At 43.6% G+C, this 27,648-nt stretch overlaps 1 protein-coding gene across 1 annotated transcript in view; it reads right to left on the bottom strand.

Annotated features, from left to right (window-relative positions):
* slc25a42 (solute carrier family 25 member 42) overlaps nucleotides 1-15,161 on the bottom strand; it is a 33,362-nt gene extending 18,201 nt beyond the window's left edge. The window contains exons 1-2 of the mRNA XM_078423732.1: nucleotides 15,010-15,161; nucleotides 858-953 (exon numbers count right to left, since the gene is read on the bottom strand). Coding sequence (XP_078279858.1) covers nucleotides 858-908 — 51 coding nt within the window. The 5' untranslated portion in view covers nucleotides 909-953; nucleotides 15,010-15,161. The remainder of the gene's footprint in view (nucleotides 1-857; nucleotides 954-15,009) is intronic.
* Between the last annotated feature and the right edge of the window lie 12,487 nt (nucleotides 15,162-27,648).

Genomic DNA, 27,648 nt, shown 5'->3' on the forward strand with positions numbered 1-27,648 from the left:
CGGCTATTTTTATGTCTGTGTTAAATCCATAAGTGGTTTCACGTTTCTCAACTGTTAACACGAAGAGGCAAATGTACATACTGCTTAAGATTGCCTGGAAATAACACACAGCAAGCAAAGCTTGCATGCACACGGGACAAGGTCCATTTTATTCCATTTACATTTGGAACCAATCAACCCTCAAAATGGATCAAAGTTTAAATGCAGAAATAAAAATATTACAATATGCAAGTAAAAATGATAATGGAAACCACAAGAGTGTTTATCCTTCAGCGTTGCTCTGAAATGATTGTTGTTTGTGAAGAATTTTCAGCATAAAAGCAGCCTATAGAGCTAAACTCTGCAGGTCAGTGCCTATCTCCATGTGAACCACCACCTAGTTCCATTACTCCATCCATAACAAAAATGTTCATCGTTTCCTGAAGGCACTGTAACTTGCTACAGTACAGTTCACGGGTGCCTCTTCTCCGGTTGCATCTGCAGCACAATCTAAGCTATTCTCCTTCCCCACCTCCTGTTATCTAATAGTTTTCTATTCAACTGTGATAACCCAACCGATCGCTCTCGCTACACCTGGCTAATATCAACTCAGTCAACACAAAATAAAATTCAAGATGCCTTGGTCTACATGGGTCCTTCCTATACCAGAAGCTGCTGTTGTTTATTAAGTTACCGAGATGTGTCCTTACTAGGTCTGTAAACTAATATGCATTACCATTGAATGAAAGGTCACCATTTTCCACTGTGAGCAAAGAAATCTCACATTGCCATTTTGGACTCCAAGATTTGATCAATAAGTTGATCAATGCAACCTCCGCTTTAGAGCCTCGTGAACCTAATACGTCATCCATTCTTACCGTCACTTGACTAGGAGCAGTTTCAAGAGGTTTCTTTGCAACATTCTCCATACCAGTGCCCCTCACACATACAGAGCAGTGAGGATTACAGGAGTCCTGAAAAAGATTAGAAAATTCATATTAATTACTCATTCAAAGTGAAAGGCAAGAGGCAGCGTCACAGAATAAATAAACACATGGTCTTCCATAACCTTCATCAAAACATCATCTTTGCAATGTGGAGTTTTAAAAAAACTAGTATTCGCATAGTACATTTAGCTGTAGGTTAAAGTACTCTGTATGTTGTTCTATTCATTTTGGATCCAGTATAAAAAGCTGTGTAGAAAAGGTCAGGAAATATTATATTTTGAAGAAAAATAGAATTGCAATTTTGCTGTACACATTATTATTGTCACATGTACCGAAGTACAGTGAAAGGCTTTGTTTTACATGCTATCCATTCAGATCAGATATACCATACATAGATACAATCAATTCAAGCTCAAGTACAATAGGTAGAGTAAAGTACAAGATACAGAGTGCAGAATATAGTTCTCAGCATTGTAGCGCATCGTCCAGAGACAAAGTCCAATGTCCACTATCCAATGAATCGAACAGTACCCTAGTTTATGGAAGGACTGTTCGGAAGCCTGATAAGAGAAAGAGAAACAGAAAGATAACAGAAATAACAGAAACTAGTTCCCAAGTCTGGTGGTGGCATTTTCAAGCTTCTGTATCTTTTCCCGATGTGAGGAGGGAGAATGAATGAATGAATGAATACGTTTATTGGCCAAGTATGTGCATATACAAGGAGAAGAAGGAATGACTGGGTGAAACAAGTCTTTGATTATGTTGCTGCTTTTCCAAAGCAGCGTGAAGTATAGATGGTGTTATTGGTGGGAAGTCTGGTCTGTGCGATGGACTGGGGTATATCGACAACCTTCTGCAATTTCTTGCGGTGTTGGGCAGAGCTTTTTCCAAACCAAGCTGTGATGTAACCCAACAGAATGCTTTCTATGGTACATCTGCAGAGGTTTGTAAGAGTCATTGGTGACATGCTGAATTTTCTCAGTCTCCTAAGCAAGTGGAGGTGTTGGTGTGCCTTCTTGGCAGTCTTGGCAGTCGTATCATTGTGGTTGGTCTAGGGCAGGTCGTTTGAAATTTTCCGCTTGTGATCTTTGGTTCTTTGCAGCATTCAAGACAAATGACCTGCACATGATGAAACTATCCTCCCTATTCAGCACTTCACTAAACCTTCAACACATTCTCCACCCAATCTTCATTTAATAAGTTCAGTTGCACCTTCACATCCAAATCTCCGCCACTACAATTATCCTGCTTTTCTGATTGTCAATTAAAATGTTACACCCAGAGCCTGAAGCTGATATTTAACATTTGGCAACACCAACAAACCTACTTGAGAGAGGAACTGACCGGGGAATGCACAATATCAAACCAAGAAATAAAGCAGGAGAAAGTCACTCGGCCCCTTAAGGAGATACAAGGAAATGTAGATGCTGGAATCTTGAGCAAAACACATATTGCTAGAGGAACTCAACAGATCAGGCAGCACCTGTGGAGGCAGACACAAGAAATTGCAGGTGCTAGAACCTTCAGTAAAACACAATGCTGGAGGGGATGGCAGACAATGTTTTGGGTCATGTCCTTTAAGCCTAACCTGCCATTCAATGCAATTATGCATTATCAGCCCCAGACCTCATGGCCTTCAATTCCTTTCATCTCTCATCATTTATCTATAATTTTTGCTTTTCAAATTTATATTATTTCTAGCATTTGCTGTTTTCATTTCATCTGGACTAGATTGATGCTATATCATTTGATGCCTCTAAAAGCAAACATTTATCCTTGAACACAATCCAACTTGTGACAAAGGTCAATAATGTCAATGCCTTGCAGTGTCAGGCAAACGATGCCAGATTCACGTTCGCTGTTGCTGAATATTTTGAAATGACTAATGTTGAATCATATTCCATCTGCTATCATGTCTGTGCAATGTCATCCCTGCGCACAGCTGATGCCATTTCATCTGAAAACTAAATGACTGGCTAGTCGTCTCTGAATATGAACTCATCAAAGTAAGAAGTGTTACACAGTCTGGGACAGGCTTTCACATAGCACTTTCCATGATCTCAGAAGGTTATAATGAGATTTACAGTTAATTTGATACTGCTAATCAAGGTTTCGAACCAAATGCTGGTAAATGGGATTAGTGTAAGTAGGTAGTTGGTGGTCAGTGGAGATATGATGGGCCAAAGGACCTTTATCTGTCCTGCATGACCTTTATTGGTGAAATTGACTTGAACACTGATCTTTCATCACTGGAACCTGGTGTAGATTCTGCCCTCACTGACAACATAACAATTCAATCTCCAATGGCAACAGGAGCCCTACAAAATAAGGAGGCAGCAATGGATTACGATTAAAATCAAAGGTACACGTCTCCCCATGGTCAAAATATTTACCCTCAGCTTTTGTCCACAGTCCAGTACAATGTACAACAATCTGCACAGGACAGAAAACAAATATTTGCACTCATAAGCCCATGTTTGAATGTTACATAGGTCTTATTATATTATAGTTTATCTACAGTATACTGCAGCTGCTATGTGTTTGCTTCCTCATTCAACTTGTCTAAATAAGTGTGAAGTTTCTCTGCATCCTCCTCAGCGCTCACAATCTCCCAGTTTTGTGTCACTGCAGTAACTGCAGTAGAACAGCTTGGCGAGAGATGGGGCTGCTTTCAGGGTGCAGGGAGCTGCAGGAACACAATGGATACAGAACAGAATGTTTTCTGGTCTTTCGGCTTTTTCTTGGCATGGTCTCCTGTGCTTAAATCTCTATGATTTGAACATCAAGAAGAATGCGACTCTACATATTAATGGACAAGATGAACAATACACAAAGTCTGTGGTTCTCAGATATGCAGGCATACGTATGGAAGTATAACAAAGTAATGACTAGGGTGAGAGTCAGAGCCATTTAGTGAGGAGACCAGGCGTCACGTTCCACACAATTTCCAAAATAAAATCACCGGTTGAGAACCTTGACATATTTTCTACTTTATTAAAACTGGCAAGTAGGAAAACTGACGGACACATTTAAGCACAGGGACGTAACAAGGAGAAACACTAAGCACAAATCACTGGCTGATCTTTGATTCGTGCTCTTTTCCATAGTGGGCCATGCATTTACCAACTGACACATTTTAGTATGTATGATCATTTCAATTTCCAATCTAATTATGTGGTTCAATTAAATACTAATTAACCATCTTCATTTTAAACCTAATTAAATTAAAGTCAAAAATGTTGGTGATCATTCCGTGGTGCTGCTACTCTGAACAAAACTCCCTTTGTGAGCAGCATCACTACTTACGCTGAGCCAGGCTGTGATGAAGTTTTGACTTTCCACCAGTTTTCAGTCTGGCTCTATGAGAGGTACCAATGCCTACCTCAGTCACGAGTTGGGTGGAATATACACGACCTACATGAGTTAGTGATCTCAAACCATGCACATGAAACTGAACATCTAGAACATAGACTGGAACTCTATCCGCCACCTGAAATCAGTCACCCCGCCTTCAGACCGTCATGGTTGTGAGTGTGTGCCATCAACACAAGAATTTCCAAACCCACAACCATTTTCAGCTACAAGCACAAATCAACTGGCATCTGGGTACACCACATCTGCTGCAAAGTCCCACACAAATTTGACACGGTGCCAAACTGGAAGAGTGCCAGTTGGAGCTTTAATTGCAGCCAGTTAAATATTCTGGAACTTCATCATTGTAGCAGCTCACTGCCACCTTTCCTATGGCAATGAGGGAGTAGCAATAAATACTGACCTTACCAGATTCATGGACACTTTCTTCCCAGCTGTTATCAGGCAACTGAACCATCCTACCAACAACTAAAGAGCAGGACTGAGCTACTATCTACCTCATTGGAGACCTTTGGCCTATTTTTGATCTGACTTTACTGGACTTTATCTTGCACAAAACATTATTCACATTATTCCCTTTATCATGTACCTGTACAGTGTAGATGACTCGATTGTAACCATGTAACTAAAATAGTCTTGAAAGTTGGAAAGTAACCATGTAACTAAAATAGTCTTGAAAGTTGGAAAGTACTCACTTGCAAGGTCCAAGAAAGCACAAAACTGACACGGTTTATATTGCTACTAACTATTAAATTAAACAGCCCTTTCAATCACATGGTTCAAGAGATAACCTGGGAAGGAAAATGACTCGGCAATAATAGCAACTCACCACCAGGCAAAAAACTAAGCCTTTATGTACCATTTCTAGAATAAAGAATCAAAGGATCCACTATTATAAGTCAAATGAGATGCACAGTATTCTGATGACTATTTTTAGCAGTGGTACACTTGCATTTTTCAATCAAGGGTCCCAATTAGGTACAACTAATGATGTCTTTTGAAACATGCCGTAATTATTGTTATAATCAGGACAGATCATTTGAATGCAGCAAACTCCAAAGGATAACAGTTTAACAATGGCCAGACAGTTTGTTCTGTAAGATAGGTGGATGGGTAAATATGGGCCATAAACCAGGAGCAACTCCTTACTCTTCATCATAATGGGATATATTCTGTCCATCCAAGGGGAGAGAGTAATTTTAATATCCGTACATAATGTTTAAATGTGTAGGAAGAAACTGCAGATGCTGGTTTACACCTAAGATATGTACAAAATCGAAGGGCCGAATGGCCTACTCCTGTACCTATTGTCTATTAAAATGATGGAGTAACTCATGTTTAATGTTTAAATGTGCTTAGCTTAGACTTTTCATCGTGCCCCAGGTTAGTGAATCAAGCAGGAAGAATAACTGATCTGCAATAGAAGAGAGACAAAAGTGCTGTCCATAAATACAAGCTTTGGTGCCACTCCTGGTTTACAGGCCCTTTCTGATAACTCTGTCAATATTACACTTGCAGCAGACTGGACTATGAACAAAATCCAATGATCTCACGTAAACAAGCATGGACAATGTGCTGTCAAATATTGGAAGAACATCAGGATAAGGACAGTCTTCGATTATAAATAGTGAACCTGAACAAATTACATTGTATGTATTGGACTTTGTGCCACAGATAGAAACTCAGATTAAAGAAGAAAATACTCATACATCAAGAATGGAGAGAGAATAGTAGTTGTGTTTATATTGTAGCTATTAAATCACCGAACACTTCACACCCAAGAGTTATTAAACTTTAGTAAATAAGATAGTATAAGAAAATAACTGCAGATGCTGGTACAAATCGAAGGTATTTATTCACAAAATGCTGGAGTAACTCAGCAGGTCGGGCAGCATCTCAGGAGAGAAGGAATGGGTGACGTTTTGGGTCGAGACCCTTCTTCAGACTGATGTCAGGGGGCGGGACAAAGTAAGGATATAGGTGGAGACAGGAAGATAGAGGGAGATCTGGGAAGGAGGAGGGGAAGAGAGGAACAGAGGAACTATCTAAAGTTTGAGAAGTCTATGTTCATACCACTGGGCGAAATAAGAGGTGCTGTTCCTCCAATTTCCGGTGGGCCTCATTATGGCACTGGAGGAGGCCCATGACAGAAAGGTCAGACTGGGAATGGGAGGGGGAGTTGAAGTGCTCAGCCACCGGGAGATCAGTTTGGTTAACGCGGACCGAGCGCAGGTGTTGAGCGAAGCGATCGCCGAGCCTGCGCTTGGTTTCGCCGATGTAAATAAGTTGACATCTGGAGCAGCGGATGCAATAGATGAGGTTGGAGGAGGTGCAGGTGAACCACTGTCTCACCTGGAAAGACTGTTTGGGTCCTTGGACAGAGTTGAGGGGGGAGGTAAAGGGACAGGTGTTGCATCTCGTGCGGTTGCAGGGGAAAGTGCCCGGGGATAGGATGGTTTGGGTAGGAAGGGACGAGTGGACCAGGGAGTTACGGAGGGAACAGTCTCTGCGGAACGCAGAAAGGGGAGGGGATGGGAAGATATGGTCAGTGGTGGGGTCCCATTGTAGATGACGGAAATGTTGGCGGATGATTTGTTGGATCCGTTGGCTGGTGGGGTGGAAGGTGAGAACGAGGGGGATTCTGTCCTTGTTACGAGTGGGGGGAGGGGGAGCAAGAGCGGAGCTGCGGGATGTAGAAGAGACCCTAGTGAGAGCCTCATCTATAATGGAAGAGGGGAAGCCCCGTTTCCTGAAGAATGAGGACATCTCTGACGCCCTAGTGTGAAACACCTCATCCCGGTCGCAGATGCGGCGTAGACGGAGGAATTGGGAGTAGGGATAGACTTTTTGCAGGAGACCGGGTGGGAAGAGGTGTAGTCATAGAAACATAGAAAATAGGTGCAGGAGTAGGCCATTCGGCCCTTCGAGCCTGCACCGACATTCAATATGATCATGGCTGATCATCCAACTCAGTATCCCGTACCAGATAGCTATGCGAGTCAGTGGGTTTATAGTAGATGTCAGTCACTAGTCTGTCTCCTGTCAGCTGGAAGGACATGTGGGAGATGGAGGCGAGCAGGATAAGCTTCCTTATTCGGGCAACCTATGATGTCCTTCCTAGCCCAAAAAATCTCAACCAATGGCTGGGCGAAGATCCATCATGCCCCCTGTGTTCAACACCAGCCACGCTTAAGCACATCCTCACTGGGTGTAAAGTAAGCCTCTCCCAAGGACGGTACACCTGGAGACATAATCAAGTGCTCAAATGCCTGGCAGCGATTCTGGAAAGCAGGAGAACAACCAACAATGCCCTGCCGCCCAGAACAACCAACCCAGTTATGCCAATTGCCTTTGTTCGGGAGGGGGAACAAAAGCAACGGAAAATTCCACCAAGGACAAGGTTTGGACAGCTGGAGGCACCCTGGGACTGGCAGATGCTGGTGGATGTGGACCAACGGCTTACAGTTCCACCAGAGATAGCCATCACCAACTTGAGGCCTGATCTTGTCCTCTGGTCCAACTCTCAGCGCATGATGTATTTTGTGGAGCTCACAGTCCCTTGGGAGAATGCTGTGCAGGAAGCCTTTGAAAGAAAGAATGCGCTACACAGACCTTGCAGCGGAGGCAGAACAGCGGGGCTGGAGAGCAAAGATCTGCCCGGTAGAAGTTGGATGTCGAGGATTTGTGGCAACATCTACCGTAAGACTGATGAAGGACCTTGGGATCAGCGGACAAGCCCTACGCCAGGCTATCAAGGAAACATCACAGGTGGCAGAATGGGGTCTTTCGTCTTCAGCCAGAGCCATCTGGTCTCCCAAATAAGCCGGCTAGGCAGATGCAGAGGGGGGTGGTTCTGGGACGCCAGAATGCACTGCTGAGCCTACTGGAGACGTCGTAGGTCCAATCAGCGAAACGTCGATGAAAGTAGGTGCCCACTTGATAACCCCAATGACGTGTCCGCCTAGCCTTTCTCAACATCGGAGGAGCATAGGTGAGTGCATAAGCCTCCCATTACCACCGGGAGCAAATTGACATTTGGCACTTTGGATTTCTAACATCTTGTCCTGTGTATTTGGAAACACCTGTGATGGAGATGGTGAGGTCCAGAAACGGGAGGGAGATGTCGGAGATAGTCCAGGTTTTCCAGAAACGGGAGGGAGATGGGAGATGAGGGAAATAAGATGATCAGTGTACTTTGATTTATTTAGAAAAGTACAAATAGCCTCTTCTTCCTTAGCTTAGTATGACTACACCTTTCAAATCAATATGAACAAGCCACCAGGAGTACATCGTAAGAAATACTTGTTTTTATCTAGATGCTTTCATTGTATATACTATAATGTCTGACTATACTCTGCTATTATTAGTGGGTTTTCATTAAAATGTTATCAGCAGCAACTGATTAAAAAAATTCTACTTTTTAACCTCAATTCCTGATTCAATCCCTAGTTCCAAAAGTAGGGATGTTCACAAACTGGCCTTACCATGTGCTTTTTAAAAAAAAACTTCCTTACCATGTGTTTTTTTTAAATACTTTAAGTCATTCTGAAATGTCCTATAATTCCTTGTTCAGCTTCATAAACTAGTCAGGCAGAGTATTTAGAATCATAGAATTGTATAGCAGAGAAACGAGCCCTTTTGGCCCACCTCATCTATGCTGATCAGTTCTCGTTATGAAGGCCAACATGCCATTTGCTTTCTTCACTGCCTGCTGTACCTGCACGTTTACTTTCAGTGACTGGTGTACAAGGATACCTAGGTCTCGTTGCACTTCCCCTTTACCTAATCTGACACCATTGAGATAATAATCTGCCTCCTTGTTTTTGCCGCCAAAGTGGACAACCTCACATTTATCTACATCATACTGCATCTGCCATGCATCTGCCCACTTACTCAATTTGTCCAAGTCATCCTGCAACCTCCTAACATCCTCTTCGCAGTTCACACTGCAACCCAGCTTTGTGTCATCTGCAAACTTGCTAGTGTTACTTCTAATTCCATCGTCCAAATCATTAATATATATTGTAAATAGTTGCGGCCCCAGCACGGGCCTTGCACACTCCACTCGCCACTGCCTGCCATTCTGAAAAGGACCCGTTTATTCCTACTCTTTGCTTCCTGTCTGCCAACCAATTCCATGTCAATACCCTACCCCTAATACCATGTGCTCTAATTTTGTTCAACAACCTCCCATGTGGGATCTTATCAAAGGCTTTCTGAAAGTCTGGATACACTACATCCACTGGCTCTCCTTCGTCCATTTTACTTGTCACATCCTCAAAAAAATCCAGAAGATTAGTCAAGCTGGATTTCCCCTTCATAAATCCATGCTGACTTGGATCAATCCTTTTACTGCTATCCAAATGCGCCATTATTACCTCTGTAATAATTGACTCCAACATCTTCCCCACCACCGATGTCAGGCTAACTGGTCTATAATTCCCCGTTTTCTCTCTCGCTCCTTTCTTGAAAAGTGGGATAACATTAGCTACCCTCCAATCCACAGGAACTGATCCTGAATCTACTGAACATTGGAAAAAAATCACCAATGCGTCCACAATTTCTAGAGCCACCTTCTTGAATACCCTGGGATGCAGATCATCAGGCCCTGGGGATTTATCAGCCTTCAGTCCCATCAGTCTACCCAATACTATTTCTCGCCTAATGCAAATTTCTTTCAGTTCCTCTGTCTCCTTAGATCCTCTGTCTTATAGTGCATCTGGGAGATTGTTTGTGTCTTTCTTAGTGAAGACAGATCCGAAGTACCTGTTCAACTCTTCTGTAATTTCCTTGTTACCCATAATAATTTCACCCGTTTCTGCCTTCAAGGGACCCACATTTGTCTTTACTAATCTTTTTCTCTTAACATACCTAAAGAAGCTTTTACTGTCCTTCTTTATATTCTTGGCCAGCTTCACTTCGTACCTCATCTTTTCAGCCCGTACAGCCCTTTTTTTTGCTATCTTCTGTTGTCCTTTGAAAGTTGCCCAATCCTCTGGCTTCCCGCTACTCTTTGCTATGTTATCCATCTTTTCTTTTAGTTTTATTCCATCTCTAACTTCCCTTGTCAGCCACGGTTGTATCTTACTTCCCTTAGAATATTTCTTCCTCTTTGGAATGGCATCTTCTGGATTATGCCTAGAAATTCCTGCCATTGCTGTTCCACCGTCATTCATGCTGGGATCCTTTTCCATTCGACCTTGGCCAGCTCCTCTCTCATGCCTTCATAGTCCCCTTTGTTCAACTGCCACACTGATATTTCTAGTTTAACCTTCTCCCTCTCAAATTGCAGATTAAAACTAATCATATTATGGTCACTACCTTCAAGCAGTTCCTTTACCTTGAGTTCCCTAATTAAATCTGGTTCATTCGACAACACTAAATCCAGAATTGCCTTCCCTCTGGTAGGCTCTAGTACAAGCTGCTCTAAAAATCCATCTCGGAGGCACTATGCAAACTCCCTTTCTTGGGGTCCAGAACCAACCTAATTTTCGATTCCTATTACACGGCCATTCTCTCCTATTCCTACGTGAGCCTTGTCCCGTTAATTCTGGGGTTTTTCTTAAATTTTCCTATACTCTCTTTCCCTTTAACTCCATCCTTGTCTATCCCATTTGAAACAGCCCCCTCCACTATTTATTTTAAAACCACCCGTGTAGCAGTGGCAAACCTGCCTGCCACAATGCTGGTCCCCCGCCTGTTGAGGTGCAACCCGTCCCTTTTGCACAATTCACCCTTACCCCAAAACAGATCCCAGCGGTCTAAGAATCTAAATCCCTGCCCCCTGCACCAGCTCCTCAGCCACACATTCAGATCCCGTATCTCCCTGTTCCTGCCCTCACCAGCACGAGATCTGGGATGAAGATATTTAGTTCCTTGAATGTGGCGTCACAGGTAGATAAGGTGGTCAAGAAGGCGCTCAGCACATTGGCCTTCATCAGTCCAGGGATTGAGTACAGATGTTTGAACCAGAGGACATAGGTTTAAGGTGAGATGGGAAAGATTTAATTGGAAACTGAGGGACAACTTTTTCACACAGAGGATGGTGGATATATATAACGAGCTGCCAGAGGAGGTAGTTGAGGCAGGTACTATAGCAATATTTAAAAGACATTTGACAGGTACATGTATAGAAAAGATTTGGGGGCAGGTGGGACTAGTGTAGATGGGTCATCTTGGTCAGCATGGGCAAGTTGGGCCAATGTGCCTGTTTCCGTGTTGTATGACTCTATGGCTGTCTGACCTGTAGATTAGCTCCATTCCAACAGGAAGCTTGTTGGGGGTGAGAGGCAGTGTTGTAGTGAGAAAGATTTGACAAGTTTTGGGGAGATGTTGCAGCCTTGCAGGCACAAGATGGAGACCAATTTCTGTGGGCCACCAGTGGATTTCAGGACGTACATAGATCTCTATTTGCATCTCCATGCACGTTAGGGACAGCACAGTGGCTTAGCTAATGAAGCCGCTACTTTGCAACGCAAGCGACCAGATTCAATCCTGACCTCTGATGCTGTCTGCTTGGAGTTTGCACGTTCACCGTGTGACTGTGTGGGTTTCCTCCAGGTGCTCTGGTATCTTCCACATTCCAAATACATGCAGGTTGGTAAGTTAAGTGGGTGCTGTAAATTGCCCCTTGTGTATGGCTGAGTGGTAGAATGTGGGAGGAATTGGAGAGAAGGTAGATATAATTTTTAAAAAGCGGGATTAATGCATGATTATTGTAAATGAGTAACTAACTGTTGGTTGGCATGGACTTGTGTGCCAAAGGGCTTGTTTCCGTGCTCTATTTCTCTAACACAGAGAGTTAATGATGAATGACTCCATCAGCCAGTTGTCAGGATACGTCAGTGAGAGCTCAGGCACAACTTTCTTCTATTCCTCATTTGGAACAAATGGGCAATAAACAGATCTGCAACTACTCGAGCATTCACCATTTGCTGCTGCTCGCCACTCACCTATGATCACACAGACCACTGACAGTAAACTCTGCGCTGAAAGAAATGTAAGTCCTACTAATAAGACTCCACTAATGAGAATCCATGAACAACAGAACCAACAGCAGGGAGTCACTAGATTGCCCATAAAACATTATCATCGTTACTTCTGTGTTAAGGCCAGTTTATCAGAAACTTGGAGAGGTTAGTTTAGTTTAGTTTAGAGATACAGCGCGGAAATAGGCCCTTCAGCCCACCAACCAGCAATCCCCGCACACTAACACTATCCTACACACTCGGACAATTTACAATTATACCAAGCCAATTAATCTACAAATCTGTACATCTTTGGAGTGTGGGAGGAAACCTGAGCTCCCGGAGAAAACCCACGCTGGTCACGGAGAGAACGTACAAACTCCATACAGACAGCACCTGTAGTTACGATCTAACCCGGGTCTCTGGCGCTGCAAGGCAGCAACTCTACTCCTGCGCCACTGTGCCGTGCCATTCTCAGAGTCTCAACAAAAGGGAGTTCAATGTGTGTCGAGCACTAAATATATCGTTGGCTAATCTACGAGACATAGTCCAGCATCCGGCATATATTGTATCCACCAGTGTCTCACAGAGTGAATCTTTAATTAATGGCGGGCTGTCACAAGCCAATTCTTTCTTTCACTAACCTTTGCTATTGCTATTTCCCCAAGGTAGGAAAGTGCTAATGAATAATTTCCCATTCTACAAACAGCCCCCATAACATCTGATTCAATGCAGCATGTAATACATTACAACCTGTTTCTCCCCAAGAAGCCAAGCAATTCATCCTCAATGTCACATCTTTATACCACCTCACGGTGTGCAACTGATTGAAGGCAAAAGTAGAAAATGCTGCCAATGCCAATGCACCTGCAAAAGCAGAAACTGTTATTGTTCCACGGCAATGTGGAGAGTTTTGAAAACATGCAATTTTTTTAAAGTAGAGTGAGAAGAACAAAGCAAATGCATGTGATAGGATGAAGATGAAGGAAAAACAATGATACGGATTGAAAAAAATCAGATTTCCAATGGTTGAAATTATTTTCTTTAAAACTTTATGAGCAGAAGGTACAGAGAAATCCCCCCTTAGTTGGATCCGCACGATTTGGATAAATCCAAGCTGCTATCTGTGTGGGTGCAGTTAAGCTAAAATGATTGTTTTAGATTCATAATTATACAGCAACAGGTCCTTCAGTCCAACTCACCCATGCTGACCTAAATGCGAGGCTAATCCCATTTACCTGATTTTGACCCATATCCATAGTAACTTTCCTATCCATGCACTTGGTCAAATGTCTTTTAAACACTCTAATTGCATCTACGTCCACCATTTCCTCTGGTTCCATTTATCCACCACCCTCGATGTGATAAACATGCCTCAGACCTGTTTAAGTCTTTCAGTTCTACCTTAAACCTATGGCCTCTAACTTTAGACTCCCTTACCATGGGAAAAAAACTGAGTATCTACCCTATCTATACTCATCATAATTTTATAAATCTCCATGATCGCCCTTCAGCCTTCTTCGCTCCAGGGAAAATGTCCCAAACTATACAATGTCTCCTTAAAGTTCAAACCGTCAGGACTAAAATAAAAATTTTAAATTAAAAGTTGAAACTTGAGTTAAGGGTTGGATGTACAACTGTGGTTATTGTCTCCCGGATCTACTCCCTTTAATTTTTATAGTTATATATTTTTTTAATCCTCTTATTCTCTCTTCCCAATAGTTTATAGTTTTTTTTTTTTTTTCTTTCTTCTTAATTTTTTATTTTCTCTCTTTAAAAATTTAAAAATTGAAGCTATGTAAGAAATCTGTAACAAATGTGTCTTCTATTTCTATTTGTACATATATTTTTATTTATCATTTACAAATTAAACCAGACAAAATGATAACAACAACGATTGTTATATATACATCATTTTAAAATTAACAGGCCTGATCAGAATTCAAGGAATTAAAGGAACTGGATACCAGGCAATAGCTTTAAAGGGCAGGTTACTTTTGCCCCCACGCGCCACCATCCTTTCTTAAAATACTGAGTACATCTGAATTACAACAACAAAATAACATGCCGTCTGGCTGCAGAGAAAGAGAATAAACCCTGTGGTGATCCAAAACCAACAAAACAGTAAAACACAAAATGTTATCTATGGAGGGAATGGATAGGCGATGTTTCGGTCGCGACCATGCGTCAGGTTAAGGGCTAGGGACATTAAAATATATGACAATTATACCAGTAAAAACTGTCACAGATGACACATCACATGTCTATTTGAAGTCCCAAAACGGGACCTGAAACGGCATCTGTCATTCCCTGTTCAGATGCTGCTCGGCCCGCTGAGTTCCTCCAGTTTTGTTTTTTCCCCCCTCAAGATTCCCGCATCGGTAGTTCCTTGTGTCCCCAAAATAAAACAGTAAACAAGAGACACAAGGAGCGGCAGATGCTGGAATCTTGGGCAAAACACCAACTGCCGGAGTAACTTAGCGGGTCAACATCTGTAGAGGGAATGGACAGGCCTCGTTTCGGATCGGGACGGTAATCAATATACCAAAAATTAGTTTCGTTAAAAGCCTCTACAATTTAAAAAACCGTCTCATTCCTAAATGCTAAGCCCATTTCTCTTCAAACTCCGAAACTATATGAGCATTATTTCCACTTATTGCACGCATTTGTTCAATCTTCAGCAGAAAAGTAAATAGCGAAGGATCGTTTACTATCAACAGGAGACGGACTTTCACTGGACTTACCGTGGAGTGAGTGGGGGGGTGGGACAGCTGCTTGGTGAACCCGTCTCAGCTCTGCCTGAGCTCAATTCAGCATCCTGACCGACAGCTCCGGCTTACTCTGCCTGGCTGGGCGATACCACGGCTCGGCCCTGCCACACCCACCCCTCCCCTCACTCAGCCACCCCCTCTTCTTCACCTGTATCCTCCCCCCTTCGCTCTCTACCCTGGCCCACCGCCCACCTCCTCCTCAGGACATCCTCACCCCTCCCACAACCCGGCAGCTGTCCCCATACCCCACCCCCTTCACACCAGCCGACCCTCCTCCCCCCTCGGCTTCACCCCCTCACACCGGCCGATTCCCCTCCCCCCTCCCTCACAAAGGTCGTGGCACTAACCCGACCCCTCCCTCAGGCCGATCTGCCCCCTTGCCCCGGGCTTTGCCCAGCTACTGTTCGGCCCCTCTACTCTAGCCTAGCTGTCACCCGAGCGGTGCGGCGCGGCGCGGGGTTTGTGGGATACTGGCGGACCAGCCCGGAGCCGCAGCACGCGCCGAGCTTCGCCCGCCCCCACGGGGCCACGATCCGATTGGTCGAGCGCGGAAGGAGTCCGACAGATTGGCAGCGCAATTGACCAATCGAAAAGTGGCTCTGAAACATCCAGCGTCGGATTAGTTGACACCTGGACCACGTTCTTCAACAGCCATGGATAAGACCAAAGATAATAGAGCGGAGCAAGATGGACCACTCCGTCAAGGTCGCGAGACTGAAGTGTAGTACGCAACGGAGCGGAACGTCCGCCATTTTAGGAAGCAAAACCCGCCGACCGTTATGCCTCTGGCAGTGTAATCAGTGTTGTGGGGGAACATTATGTGGGATGATACCATAAAAAAGCAGAATATATCTCATCTATCAATTCAGTTTTTAAAATTATTTTTCTTTTTAAATGTTTCCCCTGCTTAATCTCTCTGATTTTATTATTTCTGTTTCTGCCCATTTCCCATCCTTCCTCCCCAGCCCCCTCTTTAGTGCAGTTTCCCTTGCATTGCTCCAACACACACTCTGCACAAATGTAACTTATATATATATATATATATATATATATATGAATGTGTGTGTAAGAGGCAAGATAGAGATAAATAGATCTCAAAGTTCCTTCTCATGGATCAGAAGCAACTTTGATTTAAACCAACGCTCTATTTTCTCCCTTTATCTTATTTTTCGCATGATGTACATAAACCATAAAAGCGATTTGACCTTTATGGTTTATGTTTATGGTTTAATTATATATATATATAGTTCTTGCAATTTCCTCTAATTATTTGTTTAGCAACCTGTTTTGTAATCAATCCATTACAAAGTATTAGGTGAACTACAAAGCAGGCTGTAATCAGTGACTGCAGTCCTATTCAAATCCCGGACTGGAGTACCTGGTGGAATGTGTATCATGCATAAGATGTGTAGTGAAGGTTATATTGACAGAGGTAAATGTGGTTGATCCTTCCTCTTAAAGAAGCAAATCACAATTAAGCAAACGTAAAGTGGAGTATATAGAAAAACACTCTCCAGCCTGTGCCATCACGCAACAATACTGAGGATGATTGGGTTAAGGTATCAGGAGTGTTTGATGGCTATGGGCCTGTACTCACTGGAGCTTAGAATGATAACCGGAAGAATCTCATTGAAACCTAACAAATAATGAAAGGCCTCGATAGAATGGATGTGGAGAGGATGTTTCCAGTAGTGGAAGAGTCTATGACCAGAGGGCACAGCTTCAGAATAAAAGAACAAACCTTTAGAATCGAGATGAGGAGGTATATCTTTAGTCAGAGGGTGGTGAATCTGTGGAATTCATTGCCACAGACTGCTGTGGAGGTCAAATCATTGGGGAATTTTAAAGTGAAGATTGATAGGTTCTTGATTAGTAAGGGTGTCAAAGGTTATGGGGAGCAGGCAGAAGAATCGGGTTGAGAGGAAGAGATAGATCAGCCACAAACACATAGAAAAGCAAGCTTGTTGGGCCGAATGGCCTAAATTTGCTCCTACGTTTTATGATCTAAGCTCAGAGCTGATCCACTTCACCCTGTTCCTGCATTGTCCTCAGAAACCATGACTCCTTCAACATCTAAGTTGCCGGAGCTTGGTGACTCTTTGTGTGCTGGTCCCAGAGGATGAACTACTATTAACCGATGTAATAGCCCTACTCTTTTAAACTTCATGTAATTCTCACACCATTTCTAATTGTTACACAATGCTGAGGACTGTATTCTGCATTATGTATATTTCCCTTCAAGCTACCTATCGTACTTGAGTTTAGCTTGATTGTATTTATGTATAGTATCTAATGATTGGATAGCATATAAAACTTTTTTTACTGTTCCCTAGTACACATGACAATAATAAACTTAACCTCCGCCTGAAAACTGCTATTGAAAAGTCAAAACAAACTGCTGAAGTGGATTCTTTGAAATGGAAGCAGAAAATGATGGAAGCACTCAGCAGGTCAGGCTGTATATGTGGTGAGAGGATCTAATCCAGAGACTCCATCATAACCTCCTGTGTTGACAGTCAATTAGATATTTTAAAAACTTCAGATGCTGGAAATTTGAAGCAAAATCTGAAAAACTTGGAAACTCTCCGTAAGTCCGACATCATCTGTGGAAAGAGAAAGTGTCAGTGTTTTAGGTTGGTGACACTTGGTAACTGAGATGGTTCTTTCCACAGAGGTTGCCTGATGTGCTGCCGTTTTCTTGCATTGTCAAAGATAGTCAAAAAAAGAGCTGATTATAACCAAGTCCCTCATTGGGAATGGGTAGAGAGTGAGCATATTGGCGACCCCATGCTGCTGGGGATGGACGGGGTGTGGGTGGGGGTTGCACTCCTAAAAACGGTTTTTTACTGCAACTTTCAGTAACATCATCTGCACACATAGAACATGAATTGAAAACATTTTTTTATTTATTTTTTTCATATAAATTCCATGAGAATATTATTCTGTATTCACACCTTAAGGTGTAGGGATTTGTGAATTCTATTAGAGCAAATATTCATTACCCAATGGCTATTCTGAAGTGGGACATAATCCCTCAATGCCCCTGCAATATCTGGCATTCAGTGTGCAAGGAAGTAGAATGGATTATTCTTTTTGTTTTATCCTTGTCCAAATCTGTTCAATTTTTCCCAGTTGTGCTGGCTCCAAATTTGTAGATTATTTTGCATTATGTCCAGAATTTCTGTGTCCAACCTCTCATTTCCTGCATGTCAATGTAACAGATAGTGTTTAGTGGGGAAGCTCTTACAGCTGTGCATACAGTCCCCCCCATCGTGTTTGGGACAAAGACCAATCATTTATTTATTTGCCTCTGTACTCCACAATTTGAGATTTGTAATAGAAAAAATCACGTGTGGTTAAAGTACACTTTGTCAGATTTTATTAAAGGGTATTTTTATACATTTTGTTTTCACCATGTAGAAATTACAGCTGTGTTTATACATAGTCCCCCCATTTCAGGGCACCATAATGTTTGGGACATGGCTTCACAGGTGTTTGTAATTTCTCAGGTGTGTTTAAATGCCTCCTTATTGCAGGTATAAGAGAGCTTGCCGCACCTAGTCGTTCCTCCAGTCTTTCCATCACCTTTGGAAACTTTTATTGCTGTTTATCAACATGAGGACCAAAGTTGTACCAATGAAAGTCAAGAAGCCATTATCAGACTGAGAAACAAGAATAAAACAGTTACCAAACCTTAGGCTTACCAAAAATCAAATGTTTGGAACATCATTAAGAAGAAAGAGAGCACTGGTGAGCTTACTAATCGCAAAGGGACTGGCAGGCCAAGGAAGACCTCCACAGCTGATGACAGAAGAATTCTCTATATAATTTTTTTAAATCCCCAAACACCTGTCCGACATCAGAAACACTCTTCAGGAGTCAGGTGTGGATTTGTGAATGACCACTGTCTGCAGAATACTTCATGAACAGAAATACAGAGACTACACTGCAAGATGCAAACCACTGGTTAGCCGCAAAAATAGGATGGTCAGGTTGAGGTTTGCCAAGAAGTACTTAAAAGAGCAACCAAAGTTCTGGAAAAAGGTCTTGTGGACAGATAAGACGAAGATTAACTTATATCAGAGTGATGGCAAGAGCAAAGTATGGAGGAGAAAAGGAACTGCCCAAGATCCAAAGCATACCACCTCAACTGTGAAACACGGTGGTGGGGGTGTTAAGGCGTGGGCATGTATGGCTGCTGAAGTTACTGGCTCACTTATTTTCATTGATGATACAACTACTGATGGTAGTAGCATAATAAATTCTGAAGTGTATAGACACATCCTATCTGCTCAAGTTCAAACAAATGCCTCAAAACTCATTGGCCAGCGGTTCATTCTACAGCAAGGCAATGATCCCAAACATACTGCTAAAGCAACAAAGTTTTTCAAAGCTAAAGAATGGTCAATTCTTGAGTGGCCAAGTCAATCACCCGATGTGAACCCAATTGAGCATGCCTTTTATATGCTGAAGAGAAAACTGAAGCGGACTAGCCCCTAAAACAAGCATAAGCGAAAGATGGCTGCAATACAGGCCTGGCAGAGCATCACCAGAGAAGACACCCAGCAACTGGTGATGTCTATGAATCGCAGACTTCACGCAATCATTGCATGCAAAGGATATGCGACAAAATACTAAATATGACTACTTTCATTTACATGACATTGCTGTGTCCCAAATATTATGGTTCTCTGAAATTTATATGTATAAACACTGCTGTAATTTCTACATGGTGAAACCAAAATGAATAAAAATGGCCTTTATTAAAATCTGACAATGTGCACTTTAACCACATATGATTTTTTTATTTTACAAGTCTCAAATTGTGGAGTACCGAGGCAAATAAATAAATGGTGGGTCTTTGTCCCAAACATTATGGAGGGCACTGTAGTTCCCCGAGGAGATATAGGACTCCTGTATCTCCAGTTCCAACACCATTGTTGCACTGGAGACTGATAATATAATTTCAGGGCCTTACCGGGAGCCTAAAAATATGAACAGGAAGCCCTAGAAATACTTGGTATGCCAGGCAGTATCTGAGAGAGAGGGCTTAATGTTTCAGCTCTGAACCAAACAAAGTGTTTATAAGTAGGTTTAGAAATTGGGAAAATGCTTTGGAATAGCGTGGGGACCAGCATAGAGCATTAGGGTGGGTGTATGTTAGTGTGCCCAGGGAATTAACGGCAGTAGAATAGTGACGGTGGTAGTAATGCAAGGGTGAATGATAATTGTGGATTAATACCAATAGTGGTTATGTGGAAAAATGTCGGTAGTATTCTTGCTCTAAAAAGTTTGTTTATTGTCAAATGCACCAGAACAGTGAGGCACAGGTACACCAAACCATCTTGTGTAGTCAAGAACTGTGACCAAGACTCCCTGCAGCCAAAAAGGCGTTGGCAGGAGTGAAGAAGTTCTCAATGGGACTGGGGGGAAGTCACTAATCACTCTCCTCTGCCTGTATACGTAAATAAATTCATACAGCACGGAAACAGGCCCTTCGGCCCAACTTGCCAATGCCAAACAAGACAACCCATCGACATTAGTCCCATTTACTCACGTATGGCCCATAATCTCTCCAATTTTTCCCTCCCTTGTTCCTATCCAAATGTCTCTTAAATGTTGTTATAATACCTGTGGCAGCTCGTTCCATATACCCACCACACTCTCTGTGGAAAAATTCGCCCCTCAGGTTCCTGTTAAATCTTGCCATAATTCAGGTCTCAAAAGATTCCCACATCAACACATCCTTCATCCCAGACAAATTCATTCAATATGCAGTGGTCTTGAACTCACTTTATGATTGTTGTTGAAGTGATTCGGATGAAGGCACACGGAGAAAAGGGAACAGGTCACAGTTCAGTCATTATGTTACTGAATAATGGAACAGGCACGAGGGACAAGGGAGTATAGAGTTCCCTCTTGCTTCCACGTGCTGTGCTTCCTGCTGCCACCAAGCAGAAGAGGAGACTGAGGTCTGAGCGGGAAGGCAACCGACAAGAATGGAGACTGATAGTCCCATTAGCAGGAAGTGTACAGCAGATGAGTATAATTTGGACTGAAAGGCTCTAATAAAACATAAGCACAAAAAAGATTTCACCAAGGCTTTGTTTTATGGAGATACTTGAACAAAAATGCTCAAAGGATTATCCATTGACAATAACGTAATAAAACCAGCTGAAATTTAAACATGAAAACATGTTACAGCAGAACTTGCTCAGGTTTTAAAACATTTTCAGGTGAAATTCAACTGTTTGGTTAGATTTTCAAGGATTTAGATTCAATGATGATGGCGGAAGGGCAATGCATTTCCAAGTCAAGGCAGTGTGAAGCATACAGGTGGCTTGTGCTCCCCAGGTACTACTGCCCATGTAGGTGGAAGATTTACAGGATGGGAGATAATGTCCAATATGCCACATAAGCTGGCTGCAGGCATTCGTCGATGCACCACTAATAGAGGCTGTGAATGTTTACGGTCTGCTAATTAAAGCATCTGTTTATTCAGGGCACTGAGATCAGCTGTAGTGTTACATGATTCAGTGATGGGGGTGAGTACTTTTTTGTCACATTGCCCAGGTAACAGGGTGCTGCCCACCTTCCTGGAGCACGCGTGGTACAGCGGGAGCTCCGTCACGCAGAGGCCGGGCCCGGCTGCTCCTGCCTTGTCAAGTGGGCCAACCCCAAAACTCCGGCGGCATTTCCATTCATACTTCGTCTTTGAGCAGCTAAATAAGAGTGAGGAATGCTCCAAACCAATAAGGTTCCATAGTTATAGTCATAGAGCAGGGAAACAGGCCCTTTCACCCAACTTAGATCCACCACAACCAGTCTGAAGAAGGGTCATGACCCGAAACATCTATGTCCACCATAAATGTTGCCTGACCCGTTGAGTTACTCCAGTCTTTTTTAGTAAACCAGCATCTGCAGTTCCTTACACCACCATTTAGAATCCAAGTCAAGTCAAGTCAAGTCAATTTATTTGTATAGCACATTTAAAAACAACCCACGTTGACCAAAGTGCTGCACATCTGACTAGGAAAAAAAAAGAAACATATCCAGTCGAGAGAAAGTTTCAGGAGTTTCGCATTAACGTCAGAAATGCAGTCTGACACAGTAAGTCATAGAGTGATACAGTGTGGAAACAGTCCCTTCGGCACAACTCGCCCACAATGTCCCAGCTACACTAGTCCCACTTGCCTGCGCTTGGTCCATATCCCTCCAAACCTGTCCTATCCATGTACCTGTCTAACTGTTTCTTAAATGATGGGATAGTCCCAGCCTCAACTACCTCCTCTGGCAGCTTGTTCCATACACTCACCATCCTTTGTGTGCACCCCTCGGATTCCTATTAAATCTTGTCCCCTTCACCTTGAACCTATGTCCTCTGGTCCTTGATTCCCCTACTCTGGGCAAAAGACTGTGCATCTACCCGATCTATTCCTCTCATGAGCCAATTTGTTATGCATTCAGCTATCTCTCCTTGGATCCCATGCGATCTAACCTTCCAGAGCATCCTACCATGTTGAATCTTGTCGAAAGCCTTACTGAAGTCCATGTGCACAACATCTACAGCTCTGCCCTCATCAACCTTTTTGGTCACGTCTTCAAAAAAATCAATCAGATTTGTGAGACACGGTCTCCCACGTACAAAACCATGCTGACTATCCCTAATCAGCCCTTGCCCATCCAAATGCCTGTATAACCTATTCTCTCAGAATACTCTCCAATAACTTACCAATTACAGATGTTAAGCTCACCGGCCTATAGTTCCCAGCATTTTCCCTGCAGCCCTTCTTGAAAAGAGGCACAACATTTGCCACCCTCCAGTCTTCCGGCATCTCTCCTGTATTTAAGGACGACTCGTACATTTCGACCAGGGCTACCGCAATTTCCTCTCTAGTTTCCCGCAATGTCCTCGAATATCTCTGATCAAGACCTGGAGATTTGTCTACCTTCAAACACGACAGGACTTTCAGTACTTCTTCGACAGTAACCTTGACTGCTCTCAAGAACTTCCAGTGACTGCTCCAATTTCCTCCGTCCTACTGTCTTTCTCCCCGGTAAATACAGAGGAGAAATACTCATTTAGGACCTTGCCCATCTCCTGTGGCTCCACACAGAGGTGACCGCTTTGAATCCTGAGAGGTCCCATGCTCTCTCTAGTTACCCTTTTCCCCCTTATGTATTTATAAAATCTTTTGGGATTGTTCTACCCAAAGATTGTTCTACCCACCAAAGCTATCTCCTGCCCCCTTTTTGCTTTTATGATTTCCTTTTTTAGTACACTCCTTAGTTCCTGAAACTCCTTCAGCACTTGATCCCAGCTGTCTATACCTGTCCCATGCATCCTTCTTGTTTTTGACTAACGTTTTAATTTCCCTCGTCAGCGAAGCTTCCTTACATTTGCCTGCTTTGCCCTTCACTGCAACATGGATGTACTCGTCCTGAGCTTTCTTCAGTACATTTTTAAAAACATCCCACTTGGCCGATGTTCCTTTCCCCTCAAATAACCTGCTCCAGTCAGCTTGAGCGAGACCTTCTCTCATACCCTCAAAGTTGGCCTTACCCCAGTTGAGCATTTTAACATGTGGACCCTCTCTGTCCCTATCCATAACTATCTTAAACCTAATCGACCTGTGGTCACTGGTCCCAAAAGGCTCCTCCACACACACTTCATTAATCTGCCCCTCCCAATTTCCCAATACTAGATCCAGTGTTGACCTCTCACATGTGGGGGCCTCCACATACTGCTTAAGAAAACTCTCCTGAACACCTTTGAGGAATTGCACCCCAGTATTTCCAGGAGTCACAGTCCTTTCCTTTCGAGTCCTGCTCTATTTGTACTGTTACCCAAGAAATGTCTAATTTCATAGACTCCCAGGATCTAAGGAGAGATTTCGGCATTTTCTCTGGAAATGTTTCTTTTAACTAGTCATGTCCCTTCATCATTTAATCTTCTAACCTCGCAGAACAAAAGTAATTGAAAGGCAAGTGCTACACCCCTCCCCCATCCCCCACATTCCTTGTACACAGGAAATTCTGGGAACTGAACAGTGCAGCCTATGGGCTAGAACATCAATTATAACACAACTTATCTCCATCACCACCACCCAGATTTTTGTGCCCTGAATCACCTAGTCAAGCCAAAATCTATTAGGATCTTTCTTAAGGTTTCATTTGTCCCATAACCTCACCAACCATTCTGTGCAGAGTTCAAGACTTCCCCCAGTTTGTGAAGGGCATCCAGTCATCACCTTTGTATGGCCTGGCTTTCAGACTCCTTCAATAGCCAGAAGAGTATTCCCATGAAGGCAGGAGTTTATGTTTGTGCTTTTATGCAAGTCCCTCACCCACCTCAGTGAATGAGTCAGGTTAGACTCTGGTCTGCAGTTATTTTTGCAACTCATGCTGACAAAGTGCAAACATCTGGGTGAGAGTTACACTTATAGATCTGCCCAGTGTGTCCGCTGCTATTTTTAGTACATCAGATGATTTGCTGCTGTGTTTCGTCCTTCAGAACAGAACAAGAGCACATACAGCAAAGGAATGTCAAAGGAACAGAAACAGGCCATTCAGCCCCTCCAGCATGGTCCAGCATTGTGAAATCAAGGCGTTAACACTTTTACCTACAGATCGACTGGCTGCGTACCCTCACCTGGATACAGGTTTGATATTTTAACCCATTTACGCCCTAGAATTATGCAAATTATAACACACAAATACAACTATTTGCTGTTAATAGGATGAAGGAGGTCAACTATTCCAGCACGTTTGCAATAAAAATAGGTAAGTTTCAGTTGCTACTTACTTTTGATATAAAGATGTCACTGACACTTCAACTTCGTTCCACAGAATAATGGAGGGTTACTCTTGTGATGAATCTAATATAATAAGTGCACATTTGATGTACAACTGAAAATTAACCTGACAGCATCAAGCACTGACAGTCGGTACAGTGTCGGGGCACTCCTGCTAACTGGTGTTGGGGCCACCTATGCCATCATCAGAGTGCACGTTGTGACATCTTGAAGTAGCAACCTCAGTGAACAAATTCCCAAGTTCTGAAAAGACTTCATCTGAGTAGCTTATTTTGATAATGCAGCATCCTCATTTGACAACTACAATACAATATATCTTTATTGTCATTGTACAGAGGTACAACGAGATTAGGAATGCGCCTCCCATACGATGCAATAAATTAATTAGCTAATCAGTATTAATTTAAACAACCCAATGAAACAAATTAGAAAGTTTTAAAACAGAATAAAGTGCAAGTAGATCTGTGCTGGTTCACTGTGCGATGTGACCATCTGGCTCAGCAGGACCGGTTCATGGCAGCTATGGCCCTGGGGAAGCTGTTCCTCAGTCTGGAGGTGCGGGCGTAGAGGCATCGTGTGTTGTAGATGCCCTCCAAGGCTGTGTTCCGATAGTCTTCTGAGCTCTATGGACTACCCGCTGAAGAGCTTTCCTCTCTGCCTCCGTGCAGCTGAGATACCACTCAGGGGTGCCATGTGTTAGGATGCTCTCTATGGTGCAGCAGTAGAAGGACATCAGCAGCTGTTGGGGTAGACCAGACTTTTTCAGTGTTGTTAGGTAGAACAATCGTTGCTGCGCCTTCTTGACCAGCGCAGCAGTGTTATTGGACCATGTTAGGTCCTCCGAAATGAGAGTGCCCAGAAACTTGAAGCTGGCACTCTTTCCACACTGACCCCATTGATCAGGATCGGGGCGTATTCCCTGTTGTGTGACCTACGGAAGTTAATGATCAGCTCCTTTGTCTTGGAGGTATTTAGGGACAGGTTGTTATCAGAGCACCAGTCCGCCAGGTTCTGCACCTCTGCTCTGTAGTTTGTTTCATCATCGTTGGTGATCAACCCGATCACCGTTGTGTCATCTGCAAACTTGACAATGGTGTTGGTGTCAAATGCAGGAACACAGTCGTGTGTGAATAGGGAGTGGAGCATGGGGCTCAGAACACAGCCCTGTGGTGTGCCGGTACTCAGGGTGATAATGGAGGACAGGTGCGGGCCCATTTTCACTGCCTGCGGTCGCTCCAGCAGGAAGTCCAGGATCCAGTCGCATAACGACGAGCTGAGGCCTAGCTGGTGGAGTTTGGTGATGAGCTTGGTGGGGATGACCGTGTTGAAGGCAGAGCTATAGTCAATGAATAGCATCCTCACGTACGTGCCCTGTCTCTCCAGGTGAGTCAGGACAGTGTGAAGAGCCAGAGAGATGGCGTCCTCTGTGGATCTGTTTGCCCTGTTACCAAATTGATGTGGGTCCAGTGAGGCAGGGATGCTGGATTTGATGTGTGAGAGGACCAGCCTTTCAAAGCACTTCATGACTATAGGAGTTAGGGCAACCGGACGGTAGTCGTTCAGGTTGGTGATTTTTGCTTTTTTGGCACTGGCACTATGGTAGCCGACTTCATGCACCTGGGGACCGTAGCCAGAGATAACGACAGGTTAAAGATCCTGGTGAATACCTCAGCCAACTGTTCAGCACAGTCCCTAAGTATCCTTCCTTGAACTCCATCCGGACCTACAGCCTTGCGTGGGTTGACCCTTCGCAGAGCGCATTGTACTTCCTGTGTGTTCAATTGCAAGACCTGTCCCACCGCCTTGGCTGGGGTTCTTCCACTCAAGGTGGTGTTGCCAGTTTCGAAGCGCGCAAAGAAGGTGTTTAGCTCGTTGGTTAGTGTGACATCCCTGTGGGGGCAGGCAGGGCTGCTCTTGAAGTCAGTGATGTCCCTGACACCCTGCCATCTGCTTCTATTCTCCTGCAGGCAGGGATATGGAACCCACTACTAGAAAGGGTGGTGTCGGCAGAAGCTTGGACAAGTACCTGATTAAGCTCCCATTGTGCCACAACCTATACGTGGAGATGTGGGAAGTGAGTCCAAGCTGAACAGCTCTTTCTCAACCAGTGCAGACACAAAAGACTAACCCACCATCTAATGTAGTGTTTCTTTCTGATTCTGTGATGTTCTGTATTCCCTTAAGCTTGGGATCACCGCCTCATTGCTCAAACGATCCAGCTTTATCCTGACCTCAGGTGCGGTCGTGTGGAGTTGGCACGTTCTGCCTGGAACTGCAGGGGTTTCCTCAAAATCCCCAGCGTGTCAGTAGGTTTAATTGATCAGTTGACCCCTGTGTGAAGATGAGTGGTGGATTTCTACAGATGCACCATAGAGCATACTGTCAGGTTGCCTCACAGCTTGGTTTGGGAACAGCTCAGCCCAGGATCTCATGACCTTGCGGAGAGTTGTGGATGTAGCCCAGTCCATCATACAGACCAGACTTCCCAGCATTTTTCCCGAGGCAGCGTGCTGTAGATGGAGTAACAGCCAAAATAATCAAAGACCTTTCCCACCCGTCATTCCTTCTCCCTGCTCCCATCGGGCAGCAGGTACAGTAGCTTGAAAGTGTGCACACCAGAGTCAGGAACAGCTTCATCCCCTCTATTATCAGGCTTCTGTGTTAGAAAAGCGCTATATAAATGTAATGCATTATTATTATTATTATTCTGAACTGTCCTTCCATAAGCTAGGGTACTGTCTGATTCACCTCTACCTCATTGCAGACATTGAGCTATGTATCTTGGGCCAATTCCTTA

Source organism: Rhinoraja longicauda, chromosome 28 (genome assembly GCF_053455715.1).
Source record: "Rhinoraja longicauda isolate Sanriku21f chromosome 28, sRhiLon1.1, whole genome shotgun sequence".
Classification (NCBI taxonomy): domain Eukaryota; kingdom Metazoa; phylum Chordata; class Chondrichthyes; order Rajiformes; family Arhynchobatidae; genus Rhinoraja; species Rhinoraja longicauda.